The following is a 27610-nucleotide window of genomic DNA, read 5'->3' as shown; positions in this document are numbered from 1 at the left end:
CACCCGCCAAAACCCCAAATAAATATTTCTTTGTATGCAGTGGCTATGAGAGGTCAGTCAGCTCTAACCACAGCCATGCTGTTACTACAGTGACACGCGATACAAAGCATTATGCTGCTGAAAATGAATTTTACATTAATGTATTTAGTTGCAAATTCATGAGATTGGAGGGAGCATCTTTTCATGCCCATCGGGTAAAAAGAGGGCATTTATTCTTCCCAAGAAACAGAGCAATTAAATATCTTCTTCCAGCACATTACTTAACCATCTGAATATGTAATACTCAGCTCTGGAGCTGTAAATGGTACTTCCATTAGTTCTATGATTTTTCCAAGCACTAATCATACCCGGGACATGCACTATACAGTGTTCTTTGGGAATATAATAAACACACTTTCTAAAGAAACGCCAGGCATGAAAACGGGCACAAATTGCATGAAAAAAAAAAAAAAGGTTTTCTGTACTTCTGTTGAATGTTGGTGCTGTTGGGTAGTACCTTCCCTATTTCTGGTCTGTTTTTCCTCTTTACTTGCTGCTACTTAGCGTTGTATTGTGTTTTCAGGCTCAAAGTAGCTAGTCTCTTTTTTAAAAAAACACAAAACAACCAACACCATTTTCTGGTATATTATGAGCTTGGTTTATGCTTTTTAGTTCAGTTATGGGTATACAGCATATTATAATAAGTAATGGAAATGCTGCATTACTAATTTTCGAAGAAAGTTAATGCGTTTTTAATGTAAAATTTCATGTAAGAACACACAAGACCACAATGATCACTTAAAATAACATCATAATCTAAGTAAATACATTAGAAGTATTCCCTTTAAAAATATATATACTTTTAGCTTTGTGGGTGGGTTTAATCACCTTTTTTTTCCAGAGAGAAATCAGAATCAGCAGCTTGCCTTATGCTAAACATTGTACAGTAGGTTATAAGACATCAAAGCTGTTGAAATTCAGCAATGGAGGTAGCAGTAGTTCGCTGCTGCCCTTACAAATTATCTTCTCATCTCACACTGAAAAGGAAAAATAGCTTCATGGTGGCAGCTATTTCTGAAGGGCAGCTAATGAAGGCATTGGAAAATTCTATAGAAAAACAACACAATTGCAGTCTTTCATCTGGAAAAAAAAACATTTCAGCATTATTCCTTACGAAGCAAGAGCCTGTCCTCTGCTACGCTACTCCCATCAGGTCACCTTAGGAAAATATTTTACTGTAGTACTTTAAGCTTAAAATCCAGTTGTCTGTTTAGAGTTGTTGTGTTTCATTATGGATACGGATATTCAGATAATCCTTTTTGCTTTTACCAAAAAAAAATATATATATATTTTGAACTAGTCCAAAGGTATGGTCATGTATTACTGTAATAAGGATCATGGTTTTAAGTGTACTCCATTTTGGTTTCCACCATGAACATCTATCCCCTGTAACAATGTTGTATGTTTATTTAAGATATATATATATATATATATATATATATATATATATATATATATAAAAAAAATTAAATGTCAGATTTTTTTCATTAACCTTTTTTAAAATTTGAATATAAGCCTTGAGTACTTTATTTCACAAACAGAATTTTAAAAATGCTTTCCTGGAGCATTAAGTTTCAGAATTCAAGACTGTATTTGTCAAATTTAATTTAAAAATATGTAGCTCTTATTGTTTCCTGATATCTAATGTAAATATTTGTAAAAATAAATTCTTTTGTATATTTTTGTGAAAACGTAGTTCCCCAAAAGATAGAAAACATTTAATAAAAAAGTGCGTTCATCTTACTGCTCAACATTTTCCATTATTACAAATAGCCGTTAATATACATGTGGTAGCCCACTGGGAATTTTCACAGGAGCTTCTTCAAATGAGTTATTTACAAAGTGTGTCCAGTAGGAAGAAGTGTTGGAAGGAAAAAAGCATTCAGCAACAGATTCAGAGAGAGCCTTTGTCTTCCAATTATAAATGAAGATACCTGAAACCATTTACTTTCAAGTGAAGTGGTATTTAATTTCCTAGGGTTTCTGAACAGAGCACACCATCACTGTTTAATTGTTCTCGCTTAACGAAACATTTTTGTGTCCTTGCTTGCCACTGTTTAAGAAAGTAGCAGAGGTATGATGACCATTGCACGGAAATAATACCCCATTACTCACTCACAAGGAAAAGACAGCTAAGGACTTCAATGTTTGCCAGGACAATTGTATACATCATACCAAACAGCTGCTTAAAAAATTAAAAAAAAATTACAGTATGACCTGAATACAGGAATCAACTTCAACACACCTAATGTTAAATGAGAAGCACTACTCAAATAGAACACAGGCTGTGCTTTGAAAGTTTTTAATGGAATTTAAAGTAAATCTATTCTTACACAGACATCTTACAGTGTAAAAAAAATGTAAAACTGCTCAAACTTACAAACTTGGAAAATTAGAGACATTTCAAGTATGCAATCAACTTTGTTTTATGAAAACAATGTATATTAAAAGTTCAAAATGCATGAATTTTTCTTACATCCTGTGCCCCTGGCAGTTAATTGTCCTTCCTGCTACCGGCCAAAGGAAGCAAAGTTCAGTCCCCAGTTGTATCCTTATCATTCGCTGAGGGGAAAGAGAAACAATTCCTGTAAGTAACCATCCCACCATTCTGTAACGGTGGTTTGAGAACCGTTACCCCTGTGGCAATTAAGGCCTTTGCAAATGAGATTAGGTGGAGTAAAAGGCTCAGGCAATTTGACTATCTTTAAGACAGGCCAATGACTGCAGATTTGGGAATTTTGATGCTTATTTATGAAATTGTGGATAGATGACAGGAAGAAAACCTCCTGGCCTGAACAGAGAACTGCCTTGTTCACAAACACTCCAGAGAAGCATCGGAACATTTTGTGGTAAAGACGGGTTGGACAGAAGATAAAGTCATGGTAAAGAATAACTGATGTTGGATTTTCAGTCTTATTCCACTAAAACTTCTGGTAAACACAACATGTTTAGGTCAGGATTCCAGTACCTCTCCAAATCCTAACTTCAGGGCACTTGTTTTCCAGTGTTGCATAACATTAGGAAATGTTTGAGATACTACAAATAACCAGTACAGAGCTCTCTTAAACAAAATGGCTATAACAGGTATCTTTCTTCACACAGTCTTGGCTGTTGATCACCCACACTTCTGTAAGATTACATTTGTGACTTAAGTATTTGTAAGGCTGGAGCCCCTAGACTTAACCAAGAAAAGTAATTTTAAAAAAAACAACACTTACCTGGTTTGGGTTCGAGTCCATTTCAAGGCATGGCGTGGAGGTACAGTAATAGTTGGATGGTAGAAAGTGCAGTCTGGTCTTGTGCACTGGGTATTAAACCTACAATGCTAAAAATGGAAGCATTTTAAAAGAGGTTACTCGAAGTTGCCTTCCGCACTCCTAACAAGCTAACCTCAAAAGTTACATGAAAATTTGTTTTACTGTATGATCTCTCTGATAATTGAATCACCAGCTTCGTAGGCTACTGCCATCAGTTCAACCCAGTGCCAGGAGGGAATCCTTTTTCACAAATATTAACCGTGAGTTAAATGCTCCATACCCCCAGCTGAACTGACAGGTGAAACTCCCTTGCTTTAGGGGTTTACAGAGCAGTGTCAATTGACCCATGCATACAAGGTATGGGCACTCCACAGCGTTACCTGAAAGAGAGAGGGAAAAACTATCTGGCTAATATCTGTGAACAGAGTCCTGGGCACCCAGTCCACTTCAGCGTTGCTAGAGATTTAAAAAAAAAAGCACTAAACTTGCTGGTGTAAAAATATGCACAGGCACAAGTGTCCTGTACAGAAGTACCTGAGTTATAAACTCCTGAACTATATTGAAGTCATGTTGATACACTTGGGTAACTGGACAACCTTTCAAGTTCTTGGATACTGCAACATACCCAAAGGAAAAGTCAGGGTCTGAAACATACTCCTTCCATGTAAGTCACCGTTCCCCCACAAAGCAGATTATACAGAAATACTTAAAAGAATCTGGAAAACTGTAACTGCCTTCGTATATTCTGTTTCTAAGCTAAAGTTAAAATGTGAAAAGTAAAAGCAAAAGGTCATGCTAATGACATTTCCTGACTTAGTAGCATATTTCAAGTATCTCCATAGAAAAGAAGGAAAGATATGGGAGAGAACTTACTTTTGGGTGGTAAAATGGACATTCCATTTTCTTACAGGCAGGAAAAAACTTGCACAGCGGACTACTGGAGGATAAAGACTGTGTGGGTAGTGGTGCTAACAGAAAAGAAAAGAACAGGGCCTTAATCAGAATAAACTGTTGTGTTTTTTTTTAAATACGATTCCAGAAAAAAAATAAGTATATCAACCCTTTCACAAGAAATAGCATTTTATAATACAACAAAGCTCTGCAAAAATATGGGGAGCCTCTATCACAGCGTACTAAGTGGATCTCATCCTGTGGTACAACAGGGCTATGAGGTAATTGTTAGCCTCGGCTCTTCCCCACTGCACAACACGGTCATGGGTAATGCTTGGTGCTTATGTGGTGGTTCTGGTAGGCAGAAGAATTCCTATGTTGAATTCAGACAGCAGGAAGACTGCTAGTTTAAGCTAACAGGAGCAAAAGCGCAGGCAGCGCACTTTCCAGGAATACACAGGAGCTGCTGGAACTGACACGGGAGATAAGCACCTTGTGCTCTGCCTTCTGGCCCAGGAACAAAACCGCACCGTACTGTGAGTCAGGGCTACACCACTTCCGAAAGAGCACGACTTCAGCGGTGCAGAGGCCCTCTGCCTTGGCGCTGCTCAAGGGCTCAGGAATACCAACCGACATTGCAAGCACAGCAGTTGCATTCACTGAGCAACCTCAATCTCTGAAAGTCATCTCATCATTACATAAAGTTAACTCCTGCAGTGTGAGTAAAGAAAAAAAACGTTCACATATTTCAAAAGGCAGAAACTTCTGCTTTCGCTTTGTGTCATAAGCTCTTGGTAACACACAAATCCAGTCTGAGAAACAAATTTGGATAGAACTGCAACACTGGCTACTCCCTCCATCAAAAGGGACTACTCGTGCCTTGCATAGAGGGTAAGGTTCCATACAGAATCTTGCCCAACAGCATTCAGGGGGTTTTCTGAATGCAAACACGGGTTTTGTTGTTACACTGGATTCATCTAACATTAAGACTTCAAAGAAAATTAAGTGAAATCAAGCAAAAAAATATTTTTTCACCGATGTCAGTTTCTGCTTCCAGCACGCTATTCTCCCATCAGCACGTTCACGTTTGTCTGAGCCTTACAAGAGGTGCTCACCTGGTTTGGGGGGCGGGAGGGGGTTCCTTCGACTGGCGTGAGTGTAAGGGCAGTCTGGCTTGGTGCACTTTGCATCGTATTTACAATTCGGATGGATGAACAAGCATTTATCAGCAAACTTGCAGTTAGGAAAAACTCTGAGGGAAAAGAAATTCAGACGTCAGCTCATACTCGGAGCAAAATCCCCAAGCAGCTGTTGCACGTGAAGGCCAGAACATCACACAACATTGAGAACTACAGCAGGGCTTGCATGTGCACGTTAAGTTACTCCCAAAGCCAGACGTGTGGACATGTGACATACACTACCTGACCTGCATTCACTTCCCCTGCGTACACTCTACATGCAGTAAATAAGTGAACTACTTCACACTCGGTGGAGTTTGGTGGCAAGCTGCTTGTTGCAAGCTAAGACTTTATTCTTACTGTGCAGGGCAGAGCAGCAAAGGCACAGTGAATTCAGACATTTGCATGGGGAGAGAGGAGGGCACAGAATCCCGAAGTAATAGGGCTCATTTATGAAGAGAAAATGTTAATGAATTTAGGTATGTTGGATTTTAAAAGAAATTTCTAATTTTTGAGTAAATGGAGCCACCCAATCTGGTAACACTTATTTCAAAACAACTGATTTTTCTAGATCGTTGCAGCTTGTGGAAGAGAAGTCCAATGCACAGTGCACATTCCCAAGTTAGCCTTTGCTTTCAAACCAGAAATTACTGCATCACCAAATAATGGAACCCTAACACACCAAAAAGTATCGTGAGGTCTGGCAGAAGAGCACCCGTTACCTGGTTGCTGTCACTACCGTAACAGATTCACACTGCCTGGGAATATTTACTAACAAAGAAGGCAAATTTGGAGCACTGAAGTAAAAAGAATAATACAATGCCAAGTGGATGAGCTTTGTACTACTCACTTGCAAGGTAGCGTGGGGTGGTGGTACACACACTCGTCTCCATTTTTACAAGCCGGCCAGTACTTGCAGCGCTCAAGCACCTTCTCCTGTTTCTGCAGCATGTTCAATTGCTCCATTTCCACTATAAAGGAAAGAAGAAAACAGTCAAGCTGAGACCTTTGTGGCTGCACATACATTTCGACTTACACAGTACAGCATAATTAAAATTAAAAATATTTCCTGCTCTCCCCCTTTAGCTCAATTGTTGATAAGTCTCAATTAAAACAAAAAAGGTCACGACAGTAAAAATTGTTGTATGATCATAGAGTCTGATGAGTATTTCCAAAACTACAAAGTTTAAAAAGCCCTAATCTTGGACTTACAGCTTCCTTTTAACCGACAAAAGATTAAACTTCAGCTGTTTAAAAGCAACTTAATTCAATTTATTCACAAATCCAAATTGAGGTGCGAGTCAAAGAGACCAGGTCTCAATATGACAAGACTAAGAAAAACATTCTTCAGCTGAACTTCAGTTACGCTGCTCTGCCGAGCCATGCGTTAACATAGCCCTGCTTCCTTTCTCCAAGCCAGTGGAATGGAAGGGACACCTACAGTATTAAGACTTAATCTCCCCCACAGGTCTCCCATAATTGTGTTACACACTTGAAGACACATGGATCCAGCTGTAGAGTTCTCTACAGAATGTCAATTACTCTTAATTTAGTTCAGAAAAGTTGGAGGCACTGCTACTGTGGAAAATGAAGGTCTTCGTAAGAAAACTAAAAAACGGAATCTGAGCATAATCTTAAGGCAAGTATTCAACAGGTGTACGATGAAACAATATCCTCTATATTTTTCATCATTGTTTCAAAACAGAGTTCTAAGCAATCAAAACACATGCTTCAGCAAATGATTTCCCACAGTATTCAAAAGGTATCCCAAATAAACGGTGTTCACATATAATCGTGTACTGATTCAGTTCTACTTTTAGAGATTCCAGCAACTGAACTCTGCCAACACCTTATACTTGAAAGGCACCTCTTGGTATCACGAATCCAGACAGAAGCATTAAGGTTAATGCCAACTGACATGTTAAAGTTCAAGGCACAGCAAAACATCATAAAATCTGTCCATCAGCACGGGGACAAATGATACTGGGTTAATCAGAAGCGCAGATTTCTGTCAATGAAGACAAACTACATTTTCAAAAGAAAACAAAAACTACCAGTACTGAGCAGTGTGGAGAGTTACCTATGTGCGGGGGGACTGCTCTCCTTTATCAAGACAAAGGCCTCTAACAATGTGAGGCCACTGAACCACGACCTTTCATTTGCCTAAAGGACGTTTTCATATAAAGAATAAATACCATCACTTTGATTTGTCAAGAATGATATTATCCAGGAGTTCTACCCACAATCAAACCACCACATTAGTACCAGATCCTGCTGGAACAAGTAATTACCATCAGAGCTCTCTAGCTGCCTGGTTACAATCTGCATCTGCTGTGCTCGAAGGCCTTTGAATCCTTTGCCTGCACAAATATTTTGGGTAACTGGCTTTAATCCTTCAGTTATGCACATATCTTCCTCTTCTTGATCTGAAAGGTATCCTGGTGGACTGGGCACACCATCCAGTGTCACGATGAACTTGGGACTAGCAGGTTTCTCTGGCTGTGCAAGCTGGTCTCTATCAAACAAAGAAACAGATTTTTATTCAAGCCTCCTTAGCCAAAAAGTGCGTTGTACCAGCAACTAGAAGTACAAGCTAGAGAGTAACACAGCAACAAACTTTCTTTTAAGACTAACAATAAATGACTTGGATTAAAAGTTTGCCTTCTGGTGTCTCTGAAGCACGGGGAAGTAACATAGCATACAGTGGCACACAGCAGAGACTTTGGCAGGTATATTTCTGGTTGTTGCATTCTGCTTAACAGATTGATCAGAAAGCTCATTTACTGACACACTTGAATAAAGGAAAGTGATTAGCCTTTTAAGGAATTTACACTTTTGAGACCAAAAAAGTGAGGGTAAAAACATTCCTGCAATCATGAACTTTTTAACACAAAAAACAGGTGTCTCCTCAAAAACACAGATCAGCATGTTATGAAACAGTGGGTACAAAAGTTTTCTGGGTGAAAAGAGAGTCTTGAAATACTGACACTAAGAACTTTAATGCTCAGCCTGATCAAAAGATCAATCTAGCCTGTTATCCTGTATCTGACAGCAGTCAAAGGGGATAAAGAGTAAAAAGAAAAACAAAACAGGAAATGCAAACGTTTTCTCCACTCTTCCACTGTTCCACACATTGCACCCAAGTGATTTCCTGAATGGGATGATTCTACACGTTTGGTAACTATAAACGTTGCTCCTCCATGAAATCGGACTAAAAGCAACTACAGTCTATAATGCCTCTAAAAAGAGAGAAAAACAACACTAACAGCATGACTAGCCAGAACTTTGAAGTTAAACAGTCAGGAACAGTTCTGTTCAGAAGCAAAAATTCACTTCTGTCTTGTAGCATGAAGTCCCAGCTGCCAGCTGTTAGTTATCCTTTTGGTTTGTTCATCATTGTTTTCATTTTTAGTTAACACAGGCTGTTTAAAGCCAGCCACAGGAATGAAGTGTAAGTTTCTCTAACACGATGAGAGAGCACAGCAGCCCACAGTGATGTACCTCACATTGCTCTGCGTGGTTTTCACTTAACAGGTAAGGTGCATACACACAGATAGAACTATCTGGAAGCAGGAATACCAAGTCCTTTAAGGAATTAGAAAAGTATGCACTGTTCATTCCTTCAAGTAAATGAAAAAACATCCACAACACATCCTTTGCAGCTGGAGAGAACTTTAAACTTCTCTTGGCTGAACTTGTAAGGTGCCTTTAATCACTTGTCCCCATGCTACTTAACTGTTTCTTGGCTTATGGTACTGAGCTGTTTGAGAATGTGCTGTTTTCCCCCCAGAAAGGCACTTCATGAAGAAATGTAATCCCAAGGTGAAACAGATTTAAACTAAAGGTTATTTATGCAAAACAACTATGTAACTAAGATTTCAAAAATCTGAACAGCTATGATAAAAAAGAGAAGCAGAAGCCTATTCAGTTCTTTCTTCTGTTTTCTGAAAATCAAAGACAAGCTCAAAGTACAGCTAGCCCTGGTAATTCTTTTCAATTTAAAAGGACTTCTGGGGCTTTGCCCCTGCTTCCCCTCACCCCAGCATTCAATGTTGATCCATTTTCCATGATTACACAGATCTTGACCTAACCTACAAATCACAAGAATGGATCAATTATTCCATTAAATCTCAAGCAAGCATTCTGACTAGTAAGAGTCCTAAAAAAAAATATAACTTTTTACCGTGTCTGTATTAGACGCCCTGAGAGTACTCGTATTGCCTCTGTGGCCCTCTTTCCCAGTTGCTGATTCTGTGGCACTATTTCCTCAGATAGCTTGGGCTTCTTCAGGATAAATGACCTAGTGTCTGTATGAACCATAGATTCTGCATCATAGTAGTCTGAAATGGGAGAAAAATTACACAGAAAATAAACCAGAGAAAAATAATCACGTAATTGTACTCTACCTTTTGGCATAATTAAAAATTAAAGTATGTAAATTAAAAGTTTACATGGCCAATGCGCTAATTGTCTTTTGTTTTAGATTCTTAACAGCAACTTCCAGAAAACATTTTTACTTCCTTGCGTATTCTACAAAAGCAGGAGCCATAGCCCGTATTAGGCCTGATCGGGAAACTTTGTACTGGCCTGTAACAACGCTGTGCTGAAACAGCATTAAAGACCCATACACACAACACCTCCCAGGCTTTGAACACATACTGATGTAACACTTACGCTCCTTAGACATGTAGAGACTGGGAAAATACTAAAAACAGTAACTGAAAATGAAATTTTATTTTAGCATTGCCTGGCCAGTGGCTTTCAATTTGAGAACGAGCAATTTTTTTTTTAGGAATAAAAAGATCACAAGACTTAACCTGGAGTTACTTGCAAGGTATCCTCAATCACAGGATCAACCTGGAGCCGAGAAGAGAGCTCCTTTTGTTCAGCTCCTAAAATAAGCAGAAATTAGGAGCGTATTTTACTACATGTCAAAACGAAACTCTAGTTAATGAATAACACTATAAATGAAACTACAAAACTGAAACATACTCTCCCCTAGTTCTTCTGATTAAAAAAGATCAAAACCCCTTTACAACTCCCACATTCTCATCCACCATTCTCATAGTTAAGAACCCCTCTCCACAGTGTTTCAGAAATAACAAGTTTTCTCCAGACAGATGGCATGGCAAAATCCCAATACTGAATGACTCTTTCCCACTATTACGACTCAGTGAAAACTTGGTCTGTGGATATGGAAACTTACAGAGGCCAAGTTCTTCCCTCCTCCTTTGTGGAGGTGTTGACACACACATAGGAAAGCAGCTAACTACAAGGGACTACTTTATGGTCTTCTCAGAAGAGGAGAAACAAATCATAATAGGAACATCCTACATTTGACTGATGGTTTGAGAAAAAATATTTTGCTTTCTCTAAGTTTCTTAAGTAAGCTGCCATTTCCATTTCAGTTGGAAAAAAGCCAAAATATTTATGCTATATATTTTCTGTAAGTTCTTCCAAAAACTGAGAAAGCTTCTTCTTACATATTTTACAGATACAATTCCAAATATTTTGTTGGCAGAAAGATTCCACATACATCCATAAGAAAAATAAGAGACTGAAAAAATAGGTCTTTCTGTTTCAATAAGGAACGTTTATGTGAGCTGTTGTAACAAAGTTCTTAAACCAAATTTTGCTCAATCTAAATACTTGGTAAGAGTAAACTAACTCCTTACAGAAGCCTTGTCCTACCACTTTACTTCTGCAATTCCCTGTTAACACCCACGCGGAGGTTTCTTTCATGCTGAAGAGATACTTTGATTACCTTCAGATATTATGCCATTTTCCTTCCAGGAGTTTCATAACAGAAGTAAAATATAGCTTACTGTTCACACAGTTACCCTGATATCAGCCACCCTGTAACAGCAACTACAGTACTCTAATACTAACACAACAAAGTAAAACTGAAACTAATTATGTGATAACACCACTTTGGAAAGAATCTTCTGATACTTCAAATGCTGCAAAGTGTTCCAAACATACAGTATCTCAACTGTCTCACACAAGCTTTATGATAGCATTACTCCTACAACATATCAAGGAAAAAGTGAAAAGGACTGAGAAAAGAGAAGTCACCCCAACATAAATAGATAAATTCACTTATTGCAAAATTATTCTTCAGTGACATGCCAGAATGCTGCATCACCCTTTGCTCACTAAGTAACTCATCTGAGGTTACCCATGCATATAGATACACCCTGCAGCCACACTTCAGGAAGGTTCCTGGTTTTCAGGCCATTTCCACATGCAACTCTTGATGCTGACTTAAAAATTAAAAGCATTTCTTTTCTCTTCTCAGCCTGCTGTAAAGTGACATTTGCTGGGATAAATTTTTAAAGAATATTATCAGATGACCTTGTATGCCTTCCGCCGTCTGCTCCTTTGGCTCTTCTACTTGAAGCTGAGAACTCAGAGTAGGGATCCTGCTTTGCACATGGATTACTTCTAACTGAGATTCTTCTGGGCTAATTCGAGCTCTTGGTGCAACTGGAACAGTTTGTTTCTGTGGAACTTTAAATAAAGGTAAATCATTTATATATAACCCAATCACCCAACAGTACTATTTTTACCTATGATGATAAAATCACTCTAAGTTACACACACACACCAAAAAAAATCCCTTAAGTATCTGTTTAGACAAAAAGGGTCTTTAGCTACCTGTAAGATCCTCACTGTGAAAGCACACACGTGAACATGCATAGAACACTCAGTGAGCTGTGTCTCATCTAGTTGTAAGACAAAACAAAATCTGCTACTAAAAGCTGAGATGCAGCATGAGAAGGATTAGGGTGACCTCACCTATTCATTCATCACTTCTACACAGAACTAATTTGCTAAAAACTTTCTTCTGGTACTGAAATCACTTTTTATTCCACCTTCTTCCATAGGAGCAATCTTGGATTGTCAACATGTACTTCTCACACTGTCCCAGAAACGCTGTGCTAAGTTGCTTGCAAACAGAATATAAAACTTGATGACAGTAGCATGGAATTTGGGGGTATGACAGGATGACAGGCTGGCATCTTCGCCTGGCTTCTGCCAAGATTGTTAGAACTGGTTGTAAAAAGCTAAGCATATTCTTTTCTTGGCTGAATATCACATCATAACCTCTGACACGTATAATGAAGATATTGCTCAGTACTGGGTTTATCATTTATGATCTTACTGCTTTGTTTTCCCCACAGATTGCAAATCAGTTAATTTCTATATTCCATTCAAAATAAACAGATATGAAATATCTCTACATTAAATCACATTCATTAGAACAATCCTTTGTTAATTTTTCTTCATTTCGAAGTTTGGCAACAATCTTTACTACTCACCTATACAATTTACTCTGATTTAAACCCAGCTCACTATATCCAGTGTCTAACATGCACTGACATCTCTTCCAATTCAAGAGCTTTTGAACACTGATGACTCTATCACGTATCTCATGCCTCTAAATCAACTTACCAGCACTCACACAACCTTGGAAATACAACTACAATAAAACAAGGAACAAGTTCACAATGACATTTTGTCAATTTGTTAACCTGGAAGGAAGATACGTGTTTCTTACAGTTAGTCTGCAGGTTTTGAGAGGGAGCAGGCAAGAGATTTTGGACAGCACTCAGGCTTGCTTCAGATAGCATAAAAGTCATGGTTTGGGCAGTTCAGTGCATGCTCCCTTGCCAACAACATGCAGTGCTTCATGCTGACAGCACTGGATTTATTAACACCCCATGAAATGTCAGCACACGAGGTTAACGCCTAGATTTGCCCTTCTTCAGTTGAAGTCCTTCCTAGCTAGGAAAGCTGAAAGCCATCACACAGGCAGCTAACCGCTCAGTTGCTGTACCAAGTGCAATTCTGTATCTAAAACCACTGAACTGAAACTGCAACCTCCTTGCTTAAAGAGGATACAGGCTGACATATCATTCAGTCGTTATTTTAATTACCTGTATCCAGGGCATTTTGATTTTTTGCTGTTTGGCTTTTTTCTCCTCCCCTCTCAGAAAGAAAGAGAAACAGCAGCAAATAATTAGCTCCAACAACGTGACTAACACTGAGCACTTTCTCCTCAGCAACTATTCACATTTTAGAAAACTTCTGGTGCTTCCAATTTGTCTCTGTGCACTTTACAGACTTATTATCTGGATTAATATATTTTAAAAATCTCTTTCCTCCCTTGTTCATGCTTTCATAACTCATCACTGAACGTTACTGTAATGTACACAGGACATGGAAAATGCTTTGTGTGTATCACTGACATGCACTATTTAACATTCTGTTTGATCTCTAAGTGCTATGTTTAGCTTGGATTCATAAAACAGGGCTTGGAAGTATTAAAGCTCAGCACAAACAAAAACGATGCTAATTACCTGTGGAATAATTAGTTGTTTTTGTAACCGATTCCTGTGCTTCGGAGATTGCTTTCAGTATTAAGTTCTTATTGGCTTGTTTGGAAGGTGGAAGTGAAGGTCTAAGGGAGATGGAAAAAAAAAAAGTAACGGTAAATGAACTGCAACAGCAACCGCATCTGTGCTAAACACAGATATTTCAACACATTAACAAGTTACACATAATACAGACAGAAATCAGCATCTAAAACCTCACTTTTTGGATGTTTGTTTTCAACTTGTTGATCTGTCCTCTGAATGGACTGGGATCTACAAAATGCTCCCAAAAATGGAACTCCAGAGGCCTGATTTTATCTCACATGTAAGCTGCTGTATAAACATGCAACATCTGAAAGGCACAGCTTCTGCCTCTGCCCTCCACATTCCTGTTACCAAGTCTGTGTTGGCACTAGATAATTATGCGGCCGTGTCAGGCAGCAGGATCTGGAGGAAAACTACCAAAAACATGGTAGTTGTAAAAAAGGCTTTCTGTTTGTCTTTGAACACTGACAATAAGGAAGTTCAAATCAAACAGTCATGCTGTGGTGTTGAAGATAAATTCAATAAAGTGTAACAGCTTCAAACAACTCTTATACAAGCCAGCCTTACAGATCAGTAGAAGCAAATCTTTCCTAGCTTAAACATTCTTCCTCTTACTGTTGGAAGTCAGATACACACCACTGATGGACCTTGACTGACACCTGACATTCAGACAGAATTGGAAAGGGGGAAAAAGAAGAAAAAAAGAAAAAAAATCTCAATTTTTAGGAAAAGATAAAATAATCCTAAAGAATAGAGCAACATAAAGAAGGAAATTTCACTGAAACAGATCCACGAATCTCACTTGTTCGTGGTTTTTGTTTTAAAGTAACAGAGACTGAAACCATGTCAAAAGGCTGAGTGTACAAGAGAATCAGATTTGTCTGATCAGAGACGTTTGGTTTGAAAACTATTCCTGAAGTAAGAGAAAATAACCAAAACTCCTAGGAAAATTATGATACCATGTTCAATACCTGGTCTGAAACTTGCCAACATTAACATTCTTTTGACAGTAAACTTTTCCCAAATAGTGTAAAATTTCACACTCAAGTTGCAGCTTATGCACAACAATAAAAACAAGTTTTAGAGTTAGTGGAAAAAAGGTAGTATAATGAGACACCTCACCCACAGAGTTGTGAGACAACATGAAATATAACAATAGCTTACTGATTTTTTTCTGTCAATTTTCAAAACCGCAAACAGTTTTCATCAACTTTCTCTTTCAAAGTTTTTGTTCACTAATTTTTTCTGGAAACGGCACGGAATCCCTGAAATCTTAACTACCTTCTTTCTGGCTTTGCAGGTACAGACACACTGCTGGAGATGCTTCCTGTTCGCGACCCATATTCTTCTTCCTCCTCCTCCTCCTCACCATCATTACAGAATTTTTTCACTTTGACTACTGAGCTTACAACAGGCAACCTTCTCTTCCTGGAGCTTTCTTCCTACAACAAACAGAACAGCCAAAACATTTCATTGAGCATAAAACATTAGTAAGACAGCAAAGAAAACATTGCTATTCTACTTACAACCAGAAGATGGAGAACTTCCATTCAAATTGCATGAGTCTAAGACTAATATGTTAGGTGCAGAAACAAGTGAGGGCAGTTAGAGAGCATGAAAATCAGATACACTTACACTGAAATCTCATTAAAAATGTAACAGTAAAATGTGAAAGTAAAACAACACCTAGAAAAGGAGAAGAAAGACTAAAGAAGACAATTTATCAAACATCTAAAGAAAAAGGAGGGATTTTCAAAGCAACTCACAACAGCCTTCAAGGCGCAACTATTAAAAGTTTTATGGAGAAAAGTGAAATAACTGAGAATGACTTTCTCCTCTGTAGTAACTCTAATTCTTAGATTGGTATAAAGATTAATTTCTAGCAAGCTGACACATTCCCAAGGATGCTAGCTGCTTTGCGGAGGAGCCAGCATGGTCCAGCTCAGGAAGTGCAAGTTCCCTTTTCTGAGAGCCACTCACCACTGCTACAATGCATGCAGTGGTGACAAATTTGAATGCTAGCCCATGCAAAAGCACTGGAGCAAACACATACCAATGCTTCCTAAAGGAACCATCACTCAGCACTGATCTACACAGGAGCACAACGAGGCACCTGGCTGCTAGGTTTGCACACGGTATCCTTTAACTGATCATGTATCCCCCAAAGAGCAAAAAACATCCTAAGGAATAGACCTGGACTACACTGATACATAAGATACATGCAATTAAAATAAATAAACAAATAAAGACCTTTTTAAAGAAAAAACTTTCCAAACCACAAGCACTTGTCTGAAGAGTCAGCAGAGTACGTCAAAGGTCCACAGTTCTAAGAAATGCTTCTGAAAGAGCCCTCTTCTAGACATTATTAATGAAATAGTGACTGAAGAAAATTGTCACAAGTCTTTTCCCTAGCGTTGTCAAGGAGAGATGTGACTCATTTGTGGAGAACATACATACAGCCTTAAATAAGTCACTGTATTCTCATTCCCACTTCCACAGCTTAAAAAGTTAAGGACATCCGCACAACTCTTTGCATTCTACATTTCCAAATAAAAATCACTGCTCTTTTTGAAAGAACTATGAAAGTAGTGGCAGAGAACAATATACACAGTAGGAAACACAGATGCAGTTGGAACACAATGTAAGTCAAATTTCTGCTTCATCTCAAAATTAGCAGCCGTAACAATCTTCATTCCACTCACAAAAGGGCTCTTAACTGTTTCATATGGGTAGTCTTAAAACCATCAGCTGGGACTGTCATCCTGCCTGGGTTAGCCTGGCGGCAATCAGCTTTTAGTTTGTGGTTGCACAGAACCCATCCCAAAAAGTGCTTAAATGCCACGGCTCTAAATTGTAAAACAATACTAAAAAGCAATATATCTGGCTGATAGAGACTAAGGTGTACCTAGCATAGTTACGAATAAACAGCACCCCGAAAATACAGATTTACAGAACTGGAGATTTACACAGCACTTACAAAACACCACACTACTCCAATGAGCTAGAGATCAAAATGATTCCTTCTGATTCGTCACACGCATCATAACAATGTGCCAGCTCATTAGTCCAGCTCAATATGGCATGAAGATGTACAAGCTAATTAACTCAGCTCTACAGCGATCTGTGAAGTGATGACACTAAGCTATGCAATCTCTACTTAACATTGGACCTAGAGAATGAAATCCCAAACCTCCTCGTACCAGTAACAGAAATCCTCTGATTTCCCCGAGGTGAAGACTTTATGGGAAGCGTACAGAAATTTAGGCTCCTAGCAAGCGTGAAATACAGCAACAGTTTAGACCGTACTAACCTCGCTGCCTACTTTATCAGCACTAAGTTTGGAGGTGGGCCTGTAGCTCTCTGCTAAGCTGCCAAATGCTTCTGGATTGCACAGCTGGACCGTTTCCAAGGACCTGCAGCTTTGCGTGTCTAACTGCCGGCTCCCCTGCAAGGTGCCCTGCTGGGACGATCTGTGCACGTGCACACTGCCATCTGCACTCCTGCTGCCTGGTGGCCGGTAGATTTCAGCGGTAGGACGAGAAGAACCGTAAGTTACAGTCACAGTAGGTTTTTTCCGCGACAAAGGGTTCTCCTGCACAAAGTTTAGGTCTTCATCAATTAGATCATCTGGTTCAGGTTTGATGTCAATTACAGCTTCAGAAGGCGACAGTTCCCTCAAAGGCTTGACTGTAGACATCAAGCGGGATGCAGAACCATCTTCAGAAGACTGCCTGTTGAAATGAGAAATTGCCAAATATTACCTCCACAAATAAAGTTCTAGAAAATTCTGGCTTTTTAAACAAAGCCAGATGGGGAGAATCATGAAGGTATTATTTCTCATACATATCTAACACACTGATCCCTATTTTTAGTTTGGTTAATTAATCTAAGCACATCTGTTACTTAAAGAAATAGAACTGAGTTCTTGATTTAACGTTTTTATTTAACAAATTATAGGAATGCTTCACAATGACTACCACAGTCACACAACTCCTAAAGTCTTAATCTGTGCCAGGAAACGATCAGTAGCTTTACCGTGAAGCAGCGTTTCTTTGTTCCTGTGAACTGGTGGAAACTCTGGAGTCATTTCTTTCTGTCCGAGTGCTGGAAACTGCAAGAGGTGGCAAGACATCCTCATGCCTCCTCTCATCACTCACACATGAGCTGCTTTTGCTGGAAGGAAGGTTGCTCTCAAAGATGTTAGATTCTGAAGATTTTACGCTTGTTGGTTCTGCAGAAACAGGCACCTTTCATTTTATATCAAAGCACAGCAATACAGATTTTGCAATAAATGTATCAAGGTAAACGTAACAAACAGGACATTGCCCAGATGAAAACACAACAATATTATAGAGTTTTCAGCTCAAAACATTAGGAAGAAACACTCAGGATTAAATTTTGGACTCGGAAATAAATTCTTTATCTCAAAAGAAAAATAAAAACCCATCTTCTAAGAGGTCAGGACCCAAAAATAGCATTGAAATTTAAAATTAACAAAACAGTCATCTAAGATCTTAGTGGAAACTAACTTAGAGCAACACTACATCAGAAGATAAACCCAGTTTCACTCAAAATTCATTTTCTTACTTACCAGTAGTTACAGACCGCAGCTTATCCAAAACACCATGGAGCCTGAAATAGACGGGGGACAGAGAAGGAAGCAAAAGAGAAAAAGGAGAAATAGAAGAACTTTATTTCAAAATGATAATCTTTCAGAAACAACCTTTCCCCACCCTATAATAAGCATCTCATTGATCCAGGGCTTCACTTTCCATCAGCTGATAACGTTGGATTTAAGGAAGGGTTTAAATAAATTGCCTCCAGTGAGCAAACTTCACAGATGCAGGTAGGGTATTCATCACATCAGCTACTTTTGGCATTCTGTTCATTTACCAAATTAAAGCCAGTACTTTCTACTGTTCCACTACAATCAACAGTGTGAATTAAATGTCTTCAAAAGGACTGACTCAAACTAAGTTAGAATCCTAGGGTATAGGCTAGAATTTTACTTCACACATGAAACTTTAATTACACAGCAAAGTTAAAGAGAATTCTAAATAGAAACCTAAAAAATGTACAATTCAAAGTACTTAATTTACTCAGGATTCTTCCAACATGCTTTGTGTATATTAAAAATATTCTTCGAGACATATTGCTAAGCAAAAACTTTTCAGTGAGGTGCCAAATTTGCTGTTTGCCTGTGAAAAGGGCACCAAGCTGAAGCAATACAGAAAATTAAAAGGCTAGAAAATAATCCTTTAAAAATACACACTCATTACAGAGAGAAAAAATTAAAAACAAACAAAACATATTTAAGTGCACATCCTAGTTAGAATTCAAATCTGATCATAGGCAGCTCCATAATTTAGGCTGAGTATTAGAAAGGTGTGAAGGAACAAAATCATATTGAAAACTGGAAAAAGTTAAACTGCATGGCAATATATGGAAGGCTTTTCACTAGAAGGCTGTTAAAAATGTTGTCAGCTGAACTCTGCTGCTGTGACCACGGTGTATCAGCTTTCACACTGATCTATGGATATCTGACCTGACACTTGGTTCAGAGTATGAAGTGCCGGCCAACCAGCAGGAATGTCAGCTCTGCCACAGAGCTGCTGTGAAACTTTTGCTAGATGACCCAGAATTACCAGCTACAGAGAGCTACCAAGGAAGGAGGACCTTGTTGAGTATTTAACTTAGCCAGGGACTCAGTGCTTAAGAATGTAATAGTTCTGTGTTGCCTTTAAAAGGAAAAACAAAACCAAACAAATAAACAAAAAGCATAGAAATCTCTCAATTACACCACTATGTAACTTTTTTCTCCACCAGTCCTTGTATAGCTTACTGCATACATTTCATCTTGTTCTCTTTTCTTTCTTTTAACCAATACCTACTTCATTATCTAATAAAGCATTCTGAAATAGAACTTGTATTTATTAACAAATGCAGATACTGAACTGAATGACAAGACTCATTACATGGGGAATTTAAACAGGAATCATCAAAACCAGTGGAAGGTATAATAACATCTACGTATAGTTGATATCCATTTCCAAATACAAAAAAAAAAAAATAATTTGATTTCTCTCTTCTGTCAAAATTCGTTTTCTCCATGTCATTATTATTTTTTAATGAAGCTTTGGTTTAATCTACAAAGCCATAACTGTTTTCTGCTACATATTATCGTGTTATTTCTTAGCATGCAGAGATTCAGAGAAAACCCTAGTACTAGAGTTAAACTCATCAGTCTGTTAATTTGTCTAACTGATTCCCAACATTACTACAAGACAACTGTGTGACTTACTGCCACAGTAAAAGCCAAAAATTTTATCTAGGTAGTTCAGAAGAGGGAACAAAGCAGGTATATACACTGTAACTTTAAATTGAAAAAAGGGGGTACACTGTTAATTGCACTCGCCTTTCTTATATTTTTTGACAAATGCCAAAAAAAATGAAAACTTTGAAAGCAAACTTAAATTATACCCAAGTCACATAGAAATATTTTGGTTTAAATAATTAATACTGTTAATTGCTGTAACTGGAACTAATTTTTACTCTTTGTCAATGTTTATGGCTTAATAACATACCCGACTTCTAAAATGTTTCCTCTTTGCTATTTAATTGCATAAAAGCTCCTAACCAAATAAAGGAGAACCTGACTAATCACACAGACGTACTGGAAATGAATGTAATCACTCAGTATGAAAATTATGAAGGAAGCAATCAGAAAAAGCAAGAAATATGCAATACTTCTCTCATCTATACAAATCAAAGCAATGTTCCTTAAGACTATATTAGATTAAAGACTCAAAAATAAGATTAACTTGAAAAAATACACAACTCTGAAAGCCTGAAAAAAATCTCTGGAGTGACATCTGTTTGAAGAGTCTGCCTGGCTACTTTGAAACCTGGAGGTTAAAGTAGTAGAAAATGCATGAGAAATACTGTACTGGCGAAAGCTCTCGTGCAGCATAGCATTAGAATTAATTCACAACTGTCAGGAGTTTAGGGGGGAAAAAAAGTTCATCTGTTGCTCATTTGTCCTCTTCACAACAATTCTGGGGTTCTACTTCTGTTTTGTATAGCTGGGTGCTGGCGATAAACAAACAGCCTGAGAGGTGGGAATACCTAAACATTTGGTGCTAAGCCTTGTCAAAGACGGTATACAGAATTAGAGTCACTGCTCATCTGTCCTCTAATTCCTCTGTACTACAGCAATCTGAAGCACTATTAGCATAAAAGCAAGTAAGTTGTTTTTTAAAGAACTACCTTCAAAGAACTAACTGCAGTATATAAAACTCTCATGCTCAGAGTGGGCTTTGCAGGATTTTTTTTTTTCAGTCAACATTTGGCCCTCACTTATCTGAGCATTTCAAACTTCATTCAAAAATCTGACTGCACTTATGAGCAAACAAAGAATATAAGCCCTCCAGCCTCCTGTGACACGTAATAACCACTGCAATAGCCTAACGACTGACAGAATAGAAATGATTTATTGAAGTAAAAAGGTTTTATTAATGTAAATTACACAATGGGGGATAAATAACTGTTTATATTCTCACGGCTCATTTATAGAAAAGAGTCCCAATTACTGGTAAGAAAGTGTGACAAGTAGCTTACAAACATACCATACAGTAAACCTGACAGTATTGTTTCCAAGGAAAAGGGAAAGGTCCTCTGTCATCTGCTCCTGGCTCTTCTTATTGGCCACCATAACCATAATATAATCAGGGAGTTCTTCATCTAATAGAAAGAGAAATATGTTGTTATAAAGTATAAGAAAGCATAAAAGATTAAATAGATCCTTAAACAAGTTATCAGAGCTTTTTTTCCAGGTTTTCTACAAAGCCTCTGTAGGCAGATTGTTAGATAAGGAAATTAACAAGGCTTCCACTTCATCTGAGGTTTAATAGGACTTTCAGCCGCAAGTGAAAAATAAAAGATCGTCAACTTCAGTAGAGCAGAAGCTGAAAATAAGATCAAAGCACTTAAAAAGTAAATAAAATAGGAAAAGGACAAGATAAAAGAAAGCCACTCTGTTGCTGGAATCCTTTTATTGGAACACTAACAAGCGTCTACAATTTTCATGCCTTCAAATATTGCCAAACACAGCACCTTAGCCTTATGAAAGACCAAAGTAATAAATATTCCTTTGAACAAATCAAAGCCATAGCAACTTCCAGATTTTCCATCTACAAAAACGCTGAATATCAGGCCATAAAACACACAAACAAAAAACAGCAACCCTGAGTCTGATTCTCTATCTCCCCACTGCATGCAGTTTCATACACCACGTGAAATCCACTCCCACTGCCTGACACAGGGTTCCCCTACCAATCAGAATTGGTAGGAAAGTGTTGGGAATCTAACGTTAATACATCAAAGGTTTGGGAATGTTGGTGTTTGGTGTTTTACTTTACCCTGTCTCTGGTCTACTCTGAAAGACTGAACAGACAATTGTTGCTTGAGGGCATTAGGTATGCTTCTTGAGCACATATTTCAATTTATTTAATCAAACACCTCATGCTCTCCAATACTGCTCCATGGCATGAACCTAAGAACAGAACGTGAAAACAGTTGGAAATCCACTTCAAATAGTGAACTTGCACTAAGGCCCTAATATACTTGTACTCAATTCATCAAGTTAAACCTGTATACAGTATTATAAAGACCTAAAAATTAAAAATCTTAAATAGAAATCAAACTATTAATCAAAGGAATTGCATTTATTCTATATCTCTGTACCCTAGGGGACAGAAACAACATCCATACATTGCACCTGCACTCCACTGTTACTACTCAGGTGTTCCAGCATAATACACTTCTAGCCTAAACCGTACCTTTTCTTTATTTTATTTTTTTGATGTATGCTACAAGTTGCACAAGCTGGATGTGCACCCAGATCAAGGAACTCACTGATATTAAAATTAATTTTATTTTTTGGCCAAGCTACTTTTAAACTTGACCTGCTCCTCAGGTGGTTCAATATATAAAGTAATTTTAATTATAGATCAAAACATGAGTTAGCACAATTACTTGCAACAGGACAACAGAAGGACAGAAAGAAAATGACTACTGCTCTCTGTGATTGTGTTGGCTTATGTCAACTTAAATTGTATGTAAAACCACAGCCTTTTGAAAATTTTCATAGTTGATGAGTATTTAACTACCTTTACTTTGACAAATGTGAACTTTTCTTTTGTGAGTTCTAGACAACAATTTTCAGCATGTCTTTGTCTAGAAGACTTTCTGAAAAAAAAGTACGAGCAGTTACAGAAACAAAAGCATGGCTCTTGCTCACACGGGTTGGAATGAGGAAGAAAAGATTTTTACCAGTTTCCTACAAGAACAAATAGAGGATTCTTGAAAAGCATTATTTGGAAAGTTGTCCCTAATCTTCCAGTCGAGAAAAGAAAGCTGTAAGATAACAGAAATTAGGAAACAGTGGATTAAAAACAAAAAAGAGGCCAAGGGAGGCCAGACTTGGCAATAAAGAATACAGTTATTTGAAGAAGTTCAGAAGCTGACTGAGAAGAAAAGGCAGACATTAGATGATGATCTTGGGAACTGCCTTCTGAAAATAAGAAACAGGAAAAAAAGAAAACCAGAGAAGGAATAATTATCCATAATTGGAAGCAGAGATCGCTAGTGTTCTACTTGCATCTTTGTATGAGATATAAGAAAGAAAAATGCAGGAAAAAGCAGACAAAGAATCAAATGAAACCTGAAATGATGATTAAAAAATTGGTCACTGAAAAAGACAACTTGAGATGGTGACAAAGAAGACCTCACAATGAAAAAAAATTCTAAACAGGGTTCCTTGGAACCTGCTGAGCTCAGAAAATCAACTCCAGGCACTCCACACTGCCCATACACGTCCCTTCACATTCAAAACAAAATCTTGATCCTATCTCTATGATTTCATAACATGTTATTTCATCAACATTAGCGTAAGGTAGCTCTTAGTTTTCTCCTTAACACTCAAGATCTTACATTTCGCAGAGTTGTGCTACATATTGTTTCTGACATGGCCATTCCAACTCCTAAAACAGTCAACCTGACTCTGCCTCACTGTAATATCCTTCCTCCTAATTCTGACAAATACTTGAAATCCAAAACACTGTTGAAAAGACACCTAAGAAAGAATAACTCCATCTCAGAGTGGCCACAGGTAACTGCTGTCATATGCAAGCACTTTACTTTATGTAATGTTCCTTCTTGCACCTCATAGAACCTTCCTTAAATATTCACAAAAACATGTCATTGCTTCTTTCTTTCAAATCCCTTGCAGCCATATCTCACTGAAGGGGGAGAGACTGTTAGCCTTCTTATTTCCTTTTAGCTCTTCATTCACCAATGTCCAGATGCAGTGTCCTCTTATGCTTAGACTACACATTTTGTGAAGTATTTTTGTTTTCATATTAGTCCAGCACTTCAGGTAATTCACCTCAGGCTTGAGGTTTCTGTATGCAGTAACACGATTAATTATGGGTAAATTCGCTGATCCAGAGAATGGCATTAACTAGCTCGTTGTTTCCTGTTGAACAACAACAAACGTGGGCTGACCATGAAGTAAAACTTACCAACATAAGCCCCCAGCTCCTGCAACTTTCCTTTTATAGCCCCTAAAACACAATGAAACAGCATGTGAGGGATGGCACAACAAGGTACCTTTAACTGCAAAACAGCGCGAGGTTCGCTCAGTGAAGTTTTTCTCGTTGCCTACTGAAGGCTTTGGCTTAGCAGAGGCCCCGTGCCCGCCCCCAGGTCGCAGCAGAGGGCTGCCAGCAGCAGGGCGGTGAGGCCCGCAGCAGCCTCGCCCCCCGCCCTATTTCCACCCCCCACACCCGGCCGCCCCCTTCTTCAGCAGGGACCACCCGGTCTCACGGGGAGCGCAGAGGCCGACGAACAAACAAATAATAAACGAAAACAGCCCCGCAAGGCTCGGAAAAGGTCATCCCCGGCTCGGTACCGGCACCCTGCCGGGGTCTGCGGCGTGTGAGCGCCCGCTGGCAGCGGCTGGCAGCCCCTGCCCGCCGGCTCGGGCCGCAATGCCCCGGGGCAGGCGTAGGGGCATGGGGAGCGGCAGCGGACCCGCAGCCGCCGGTTACCCCGGCCGGGCTCGCCCCGCCGGGGTGATCCCGGCCCCTCGCCGCGGCGCCTCTCACCCGGATCTTGCGACTGATCTCGGTGCCGATCTCCATGGCCGCGGCCTCCCCGCTCGCCTCCCGCCCAGGCCCCGCCGGCCCGGCAGCGCCGCACAGCGCCCGGCCTCCGCCTGCGGCGCCCCCTGGCGGGACGCGGCCCGGCCTCCGCGCCGCCTCCCCTCACCCGGCCCGGCCCGGCCCCGCTGCCGGCCCCGAGAGGGCGGCGGGCCCCGGGCAGCGCAGAGCCACGGGCCGGAGCTGCCCCAGCTCGCTCGGGCGCCCCGCAGCGGGCCCCGCTCACCTCCCGCCCGTCCTTGTCCCCTTCCTCTGCCAGTGCCCGAGGGAGGCCTGCACCCGCCTCCTGCTTTGTAGTGTACTGGGGTCAGCTCTGGGCCCCTCACCACAAGAGGACCTGGAGTGTGTCCAGAGAAGGGCTACGAAGCTGGTGAAGGGCCTAGCGCACAAGTCCTGTGGGGAGCGGCTGAGGGAACTGGGGTTGTTTAGTCTGGAGAAGAGGCTCAGGGGAGACCTTATTGCTGTCTACAGCTACCTGAAAGGAAGGTGTGGGGAGCTGAGGGTCGGCCTCTTCTCACAGATAACTAGTGATAGGACTAGAGGGAATGGCCTCAAGTTGCGGCAGGGGAGGTTTAGGTTGGAAATGAGGAGACATTTCTTCTCAGAAAGAGCAGTGAGGCATTGGGACAGGTTGCCCGGGGAGGTGGTGGAGTCACCGTCCCTGGGGGTGTCCAAGGAAAAGTTGGACGTGGTGCTTAGGGACATGGTTTAGTGGGTGGCATTGGTGGTAGGGCGATGGTTGGACGAGATGATCTTGGAGGTCTTTTCCAACCTTTATGATTCTAATGATCAATAAGAATGTGTATGTAATGTAATGATCAATAAGAAGCCTTAAAATAGCACGCTGTTCTTCACAGCTTCACTGACAAAGGTAAAGTTTCTGTCTTAAACACAAAGAGGCTTCATCATCTCCTAGTCTTCTTTCCAGGGATCACTTGCTGAGGAAGGAGGAGCTATGCAGAGGAAACCCTACATGGCAGGTCACAGTAAGTAGAAAAGAAGTCATGCTCAAGTCACATCCTTTATCTCCTGCACCAGTGTTGCAGCTTCACTTCATCCAGGAGCGCTGATTTAGTGGGCAGCATCAATACAGAAAGCCCAGCATGCACATATACAGGGTCTTTTAAAACAGTACGAATGCTTGGAGCTTATTTTACCCTGTGGCAACAACTGTATTAATCTCTTTCTGCATCACTGCTCCCAATACAAACCAAGCATAATACAGAGGCACCCTATACTAATTAATGCTAATGATCTGAGCTGTTTGCCTGACCATACTTAAAACACACTGGTATTACAGTGAGATACAACGAGTAACAGAATAGCCTAATTATGACATTCCATTTTAACCTTTAACAGATACATTTTGCTCTGTTAAGATTTCGAATATGTTGCATTACTTTATTATTGGAATGGAAAATTACTGAATGACATAAATATGAATTAAATATATTCATCAACTAATTAATAGATTTATTTATACATTCACAAAAATGTTCAAAAAAAGCATCTTTTCTGACTAATAACAGAAGCTCACTGCTTCAAGTTCAGCACTGTAAAATGTGTAGGAAAACTGTCCACTTTTATTAATTAGTTATTTGGTAGAACATTTTACAGTGCCTTATATGTAAAAATAAACCTTGCAAGCATGAAATTTCAGGCTTCAAGCATGCATTAGACCTGTTGCATGCTTATTTTTCTAGAACCTTCTATTCGTTCCACCTTGTTTCTTTTTACCTTCAAGAAGCATATAATGATGTATCAAGGCTCAGCTCTCTCTTCAGTTTTTTACAAATAATAAAAGGAATGATGAAAAACAGGGAAGTTTCACAGAGCCAAAACACAGAAGTGATAAATAAAGTGAATTTGTTTAGAGAATAGCTTTAAGAATCACATGTAGACTCAGACGTATTCTGTCTTTTCAGTTAATGAAGTCACTGTTTTGCATGGCTAGTGAGTAAATTAAGATATTTTTCTACGTGAATTCTTCATTGTTTTAGCATCCTGGGAATAGCCCTTGGGAATAGTTTAGCTCCTGGGAACTGTTTCTGGACTATCTTGTATTTTTATCACAAATGGATAATTCTCCACTAGGCTGAGGAAAATATACATGCATACCACTTTTCTGCCTAGAGAGAGGCTGATGCTGCTTCCTATTGGGCTCACTTCCAAGTTTCTCTCTTCCTTTTTAGTTAGGGCAAAGTTCCCAGAATCAGACCAAGGTGAATATTTGCATCAACCTTCACCCTGTTGACTGATATGCTCAACTGCAATCACGGCTTCGAACCAGAATGGAAAAAAAATCAGAACTGTCCAAAAGGGAAGATGTCAATAAGATCAAACTGGGATTATCCCTGTTCCACTATGGGCAGGTGTTACTCAATCCAGTAGGCAGAAAGTTTTCCATCTACTTTTAGAAGAAGGGCTGCAATATTCATCTGTAGGGCATTAGTCTCTTTCTCCCATAGGTTCAACAAGAGAGCAACGAAATGAGTACAGCAAAGAATGTGAGTGTTTCTAGCCATGCACGTCGTGGAAGTTGATGAGGGATTGAAAGGGAGAAGCAGAAGCACAGTATAGTGCCCTGAGACAATCAGGCTCTG

General features: G+C 39.4%; 2 protein-coding genes across 4 annotated transcripts in view; one reads left to right on the top strand and one right to left on the bottom strand.

Moving 5' to 3' along the window:
* Window positions 1-1575: 1575 nt before the first annotated feature.
* On the bottom strand, window positions 1576-25044 carry ZC3H14 (zinc finger CCCH-type containing 14). 2 transcript variants are annotated; one of them, XM_035539306.2, is made up of 17 exons: window positions 24954-25044; window positions 24369-24411; window positions 21414-21528; window positions 18380-18420; window positions 17824-18019; window positions 17099-17519; window positions 15070-15230; window positions 13729-13829; window positions 11720-11875; window positions 10183-10257; window positions 9549-9705; window positions 7657-7880; window positions 6216-6336; window positions 5303-5439; window positions 4170-4264; window positions 3258-3364; window positions 1576-2601 (listed from the first exon to the last, which is right to left on the bottom strand). In XM_035539306.2, the coding sequence occupies exons 1-17, from the start codon at window positions 24987-24989 to the stop codon at window positions 2595-2597; spliced, it is 2193 nt and encodes a 730-aa protein (XP_035395199.1). In that variant the 5' UTR covers window positions 24990-25044; the 3' UTR covers window positions 1576-2594. The 2 variants fall into 2 exon arrangements, with proteins under 2 accessions (XP_035395199.1, XP_050567119.1); XM_050711162.1 differs by lacking the exon at window positions 24369-24411 and having other exon boundaries at window positions 24954-25017.
* A 111-nt stretch (window positions 25045-25155) lies between these two features.
* The window catches only part of PTPN21 (protein tyrosine phosphatase non-receptor type 21), a 46477-nt gene continuing 44022 nt past the window's right edge, over window positions 25156-27610 (top strand). The window contains exon 1 of one of the 2 annotated variants that reach the window (XM_035539305.2): window positions 25156-25993. The gene's annotated coding sequence lies outside the window, so the exon portion shown is untranslated. The remainder of the gene's footprint in view (window positions 25994-27610) is intronic. The other variant, XM_035539303.2, reaches the window with a different exon arrangement.

Source organism: Cygnus atratus, chromosome 5 (assembly GCF_013377495.2).
Source record: "Cygnus atratus isolate AKBS03 ecotype Queensland, Australia chromosome 5, CAtr_DNAZoo_HiC_assembly, whole genome shotgun sequence".
NCBI lineage: Eukaryota > Metazoa > Chordata > Aves > Anseriformes > Anatidae > Cygnus > Cygnus atratus.
This window is presented reverse-complemented; position numbering and strand designations above follow the sequence as displayed.